The 6,760-nt window shown below is 39.3% G+C and overlaps 1 protein-coding gene across 1 annotated transcript in view; it reads right to left on the minus strand.

Annotated features, from left to right (window-relative positions):
• Positions 1 to 4,345, minus strand: part of LOC131933135 (uncharacterized) — a 29,991-nt gene extending 25,646 nt beyond the window's left edge. The window contains exon 1 of the mRNA XM_059289940.1: positions 4,242 to 4,345. Within this exon, the coding sequence (XP_059145923.1) occupies positions 4,242 to 4,322 (81 nt within the window). The 5' untranslated portion in view covers positions 4,323 to 4,345. The remainder of the gene's footprint in view (positions 1 to 4,241) is intronic.
• Between the last annotated feature and the right edge of the window lie 2,415 nt (positions 4,346 to 6,760).

Below are 6,760 nucleotides of genomic sequence, written 5' to 3' on the forward strand. Positions count from 1 at the left end.
GGATGGTATAGCAGTAGAACGCACATTTGGTAGCCATAGAGTCATGAGTTCGGTCCTGAAACCGTAGCATCGATCTCCCATAGCACCCCGACATCCCAGCACCCCTACACCCCAGCACCCCTACATCCTAGCACACCTCTATCCCAGCACCCCTACATCGCAGCACCCCCACATCCCAGCACCCCTACATCCTAGCACACCTCTATCCCAGCACACCTACATCGCAGCACCCCTACACCCCAGCACCCCTACATCCCAGCACCCCTACATCGCAGCACCCCCACATCCCAGCACCCCCACATCCCAGCACCCCCACATCGCAGCACCCCCACATCCCAGCACCCCTACATCGCAGCACCCCCACATCCCAGCACCCCCACATCCCAGCACCCCTACATTCAAGCACTCCTACATTCAAGCACCCCTACATTCAAGCACCCCTACATTCAAGCACCCCTACATTCAAGCACCCCTACATTCAAGTACCCCTACATTCAAGCACCCCTACATTCAAGCACCCCTACATTCAAGCACCCCTACATTCAAGTACCCCTACATTCAAGCACCCCTACATTCAAGCACCCCTACATTCAAGCACCCCTACATTCAAGCACCCCTACATTCAAGCACCCCTACATTCAAGCACCCCTACATCCCAGCACCTCTCCTACAGAATCCCAACCACCAGCAGCACCCCCACATCACAGTACCCCCTCCTTAAAGCACAACATTCTCAAATCGCTCAAATGAACCACGGCAACACAAGTGCTGTAAATGTTGGATTCTCCATCCTGCTACGATCCTTCAGGCATGAGAGCATTTTCGTGCCGGTTGATGCCGGTTGAAGCCGGCAGAAGAAAGGGTATGTTATAGCTCTAATGGATATGAAAGGCTGAAGATGAAGTGGGATACGATCTTTTCAACTTCTATCAATGGTTTATACGGCGCTATCTATCTTATGTAAAATAGATTCTTTGTATCTGCAAGTTTATGTTAATATGTTTTAAATGTTTAACTCGGCAATCGTATGTGTAATCTTTAGGAGGGCACATGCTCAGGCCGGCTAATAAAGTAATCAAAGATGGGGTTGGATAGGACAAACTGTGTAGATCCCCTTACAACTTGAACAGAATTCTCTTTAACTGAACCATCCGAAGCAGACGGATATATGTGTCTGTCTACAATAAGAAATGATCACGATGGATAACATACAGCAGAAGCTGGATAGAATTACCCAAGAAACATAACTCGGGACTAGAATTGTAGTTTAGTGAGCGACCTTTACTCCAGCAGGCAGAGAACTCTGGAGAGCTGCAGTTGAGGTCCCATATTCCAGCAGGCAGAGAACTCTGGAAAGCTGCAGTTAATGTCCCATATTCCAGAATGGGAGAGAGCTGTGGAGAAAAGATCTTTGTATCCCATATTCCAGCAGGATAGAGAACTCAGGAATCCATAGTTGGTATCCCATAATCCAACACTACATGGAACGATGGAGTGCTGCTGTTGGTGTCCCATAATTCAACAGGACCGAGAACTCTGGAGAGCTGTAATTGCCAGTCTATATTCCAGAACTAAAGCGAGCTCTTGAGGGTTATATTCCAGCATGTGTTACGTAAGCTAATTAAAGTTGTCATTGTGTGAATGTTCATACGATTCAAATAAAACTGCCACACCCATACACATATATGTAGACCACACGGGATGAACCACAGATGTCCACTTTTTAAAATTTGTAATGTAGGTGTAGACACCAGGCATCATCTGACATCACATATAACACTTTCACACCATCAACATCATGCAGGCAATGTTACACCTATATAATGTGTGTTTTACGTGTATCTTAACACATTTTTTTACAAGTACGTACATGTTTGGGGAGGGGGATCTAACATACCTTAACTAATCGGTTAAAAAATTTTTTTTACCACCAACTTTTGACGAACTGAGGTAGTTCAAGGTTGGTGGCTATAATTGACTTCTGGTTTAGTTTATTATTTCATGGAGGGGAGGGGAGGGGATAACATGACCCACACTCAGGGCTTGTAAAATATGAATCACAAGAACTATAGAGTGTTGTGTTTCCTGACACACGTAATACTATCAAATGTTTTGAAAGAAACCACGGGTACCTTATTGAAATAAGGACACGCAACTCTTGACAACTGCGAGTAAGCGATATGTATACGCGAGAAATAGATAGCCTCCCTTGAAATTTGTCTTACGCAATGAAACCTATCCCTCCGCCCATTTTGCACTATGATAGTTTAAGTGATAACGTTTTATATAACGACGAGTATGAGCCGAGGGGGATGTTGGGGGGGGGGGGGGTCGCAGTTCGTACATTGCTGTTGGTCAATAAGAAATTTTCATATTCATGCGACAAAGCGTGTTGAATTTTATAAATAGTCTAATGTGACTTTCTGATAAGAATTTCGAGAAAATAAATTTATTTTCATGTTAACATTCAGACTTTTAACCATGGAATCGTAGAGGAAGCAGATTTGATCAGTTGAAATAGTAAATAATAATACGTATCAGTGTGTGTTACAAACATATTACTCAACAAGACTATACGTATTTCTCTAGTGTCAGTGGTATCGACATGAACCTATACATGAGCTTGTAAGTTTTTAAAATAAGGGCCCCCACACAACCTTGAAAAAGTGGCCATCTATATTTGTACACCTGTGGTAAATAGGGCCCCCACACAGCTGGGTCCCGGGAGCATAAGTGTTGGGGCCCATTAACAATATTTGTATCAGACACATGGAAAGATTTTAATGGGCTCCAAACACTCTTACTGGGACCGACAATGAATGAGGCCCCAAATAGATCAGGATATAAAAAATACACTTTCAAACATTTTAGGTTGCTAGTCCCTTACTTAAACCATGGGTAGCCTACGTGTTGGTGGTCGTTGGCTACCTTATTTAAAAACAGACAATGGCCTACGTGTTGATGACCATTGGCTACCTTTGCCTACGTGTTGGTGACCACTAGCTACCTTTGGCCTACGTGTGGGTGACCACTGGCTACCTTTGGCCTACGTGTTGGTGACCACTGGCTACCTTATTTAAAGACAGAGAAGGGCCTACGTGAAGACGATCACTCAGGACAGACCACGTGACCAGCCGAACTAGGTCACAATCTGTGAGAATGTGGGTTAGCGGTGATAAGGAAGGGAATTGTGGGAGAATTATCTGTGATTTGTAAACACAGTTGAGACGAATGAGCTTGAGATCTCCGTGGAGGGGTGAGGTGGGTGGTGGGGGTGGGAGCCTAGTCCCGGGGGGGGGGGGGAAAGGCCAAATGCTTATAATATTCTCATGTTTTGAGTAAACAAAACTGGACGAAAAATGCATCCAATACATTTCCGTTACAGGAAATCCAACGCCGTTCATTCATCGTTAACAAGCGAATCGATGGGTTATGGTTGGGTGTATAATTAAATAGTATGGTTAGCGATAGGATAAAGTTAGGAGATCGATTTCAGATCATGGACTGTAATAACATCGAGAATGCATCTCTAAAACATTTGGTTGGGTTTGTTACTTAATACAAAAATTACGTAAAAATGGTGAAATAGAATAGATTTCTTAGAATTTAAAACTAATACCGAAACAAATTCCCGCATTGAGATGGTAGAACAAGGTGCATAATCTGTTGAAAATTTACTTTGTAGAGACGGCACACGGTATCGTCCATTCACGACATTTTAATCAGGGGACACAACTTTCGAGCCTTGGTACAATGTAAACAAATCCGGGCTAAAGGTCAACAATGATAGTGGCCCTTAAGGTGATATCTCTGGTAAACAATTTGAGCCTAACCATCCCTCACATACCAATCTAAAGTTTCACTAAGGGCCATAATATTTACACAGCAACCCCTTTTATTCACATACCAAACAAGCCTATATTATATATTATGTATATACTTATTTATATATAGTCACCCATTACTAATTATCGACAATGTAAGAATCGTTTGTTTGATTTAATTAGCTGTCTTTCTATTTATCTTAAGCTAAGGCTGTTTATTCTCAAGGTTTAAAATTTTAGATCATTATGTGTATATATATAAATATATATATATAAATATATATATATATATATATATATATATATAGTTTATATTTTGTGATTTTAAGAATTAAATTAATAATCTGGTCAGCACCAGGACTAAATGAATAAATAGCACACATGCCTGTTACGTTTACCAACTGAAAGTCTTCTTACCTTTGAAGCATCCAGTTTTTCTCTCTCTAGCAGATGTAAAATTCTCCACATGGAAATCACAGTGGGGCTGACAGGCTCCATGATGTTGTGGTAACTCTTCTAATAATCCCGCTGAAATAGATATACAATGGTCACTCTTCTAATAATCCTACTGAAATAGATATACAATGGTCACTCTTCTAATAATCCTACTGAAATAGATATACAATTGTCACTCTTCTAATAATCCCACTGAAATAGATATACAATGGTCACTCTACTAATAATCCTAATGAAATAGGCCGACATTGAAACCACGTTCATACGAAATGTTCGAGTCTAATATGTTGAGGGACAGTATTTGAACCCAAACCACAACTAGCAGTATAAAAACAGGATGACGAATGTGATGGTTTATGAAGGTACTAACTAGTACATCCACATAAAAAACTTGCCATAAATGCCGTGTTGATGATAGAAACGTCTAAGGTGTGGTGGATTGAACTCTAGGGACCACAGGTAACATGTTACAATAGTTCCTGGGGCTGTTTGCTGTGTTAGCTAATAAAACATTCGGATTGGACGTATATTATATATATATATATATATATATATATATATATATATATATGTATATATATATATATATATATATATATATATATATATATATATATATATATATATATATATATATATATATAAATATATATATATATAACAGTTCCTTTCAGACATTTTTCCTGTGGGAGGTAGGCGTCATATGGTGGTGGGGGGTGACAATGGAGAATGTATATTTAACATAAGAGAGATAATTTTTTTTCTCAATTGCCCTCCCCATAAAAACAGAGAGTGAAACGTGAACTCAAAGGCAAAGTTGTCAACATTTCTTAATCTTACAAGTAAAGGCAGCAGTAATAATACTGCTAGGCTGTTTCAAACTTTTACAACTAGGAGAAATTTTCTTATACCAGTGTGTGTAACGTAGCCTTGGAATAAGCTATAAATAGCATTACATTTAATAGACTGCTAATATTAACTCCGAACCCAAAATGTGATAGTTATTTAATAAAGGCTTTATTGGAAGAGTCTATTATGTGAGTCTTGCTGTAATGCTCACAACACATGCGTATACAGTGATTATATCGAAGTTCACACTCCACTCACTTGATTCAAGTATGTTGGACTGATGAAGAAAGATAACCGGTACAAAACAAACACACGGTGACTCTCCGCTCGCTGATCTCCCCTGATAGCTTATCTAATCACAACATTTGATCTGATAATAATCAAAACAAAGTTCACCTTTCTAAACTAACCAGTCTGTTAGCCAAGGCCGTTTATACGCATGGGTTAGATGTTTATATGAACGTGAGTTATTGGGGGAGGGGGGGGGGCATGACCCCGGGTCTATTTGTTATTTTATAATCGCTAGAACCTATCTATTTACAGCCGCCCAGAGGCTCACTGTGTTTCAACACTACCCGGACAGGGTGAATGGTTTTTAACAGCGTAAAGACATCACTACATACATATACATAGTTGTATTAGATGACGTCCCAGTAAAGGTGGGGGGGGGGATGCGGGCGGATAAATAGCTGTTAAGAATTCTAGTAAAGGTCAAATATAAAACAGCTAGTGGAATTCAGCGTCGGTTGCTTCAGTATAATTCAAAATAAAATAATATAACAAATATTATATAAAATCCTAAGCACGTTATACGGTTATCTCTTGTGCTAAACAAATCAATAAATAATTTGCTACAGATTCTAATAGGTTGTTGGATGATTGCGACATGGAAATTTAGTCGAAAAACCAGGACACCCAGTTGATAATAGCCAGATTATAAAAACAAAGTTAAATTTAGTTCAACCAAGTTTTTTGTTTTTAAATAATCACGTTGTAAACAATTCAAAAACGAACCTAAAACTATATTCCTACAATGCATAATTAGTTACAATAATTAACAAATCTAGTCAAGTATTAGAACGAAAAAGTTAATTGAAGAAATAAATACCTACGTCAGTACCATCATCCTTAGCAACAGATAATGCACAGAAACACTTTGTTTACACACCAAAAAAAACAGAAGCCTAAAATGTCTGGAGTCTGGTGTCTGGTGCTGTACACACAGACTACACCAGAGCTGTGTCGTCTGGTAAGTGTTGCATCAAGCGTTAGTCTTGCCGTAATTAGTGGGCGGTGATTAACTAATTATTGTCAGACGCATTGAGTGCTTATATCCGGTGGGCATGCGCATACGATTTGGTACGGCAAACCATTCGTTGACATATTTTTGTGTGTTGGTTTTAATGTGTCAACGAAACTGTAATTAATGGATGCCGTAGTTAAAATAACATAATAAGTACAATATTTCATGTATCGATACTGAACATAACATGTACCAATACAATATATACCGTATCGATACTAAATATAACAAGTACCAATACAATATCTGATGTATCGATGATGTATCGATACTAAACATAACGTACTAATACAATATATGCTGTATCGATACTAAATATAAAGTACCC

This window comes from Physella acuta, unplaced genomic scaffold, assembly GCF_028476545.2.
Source record: "Physella acuta isolate Inbredline_101_S28 unplaced genomic scaffold, ASM2847654v3 ptg000106l, whole genome shotgun sequence".
Lineage (NCBI taxonomy): Eukaryota > Metazoa > Mollusca > Gastropoda > Physidae > Physella > Physella acuta.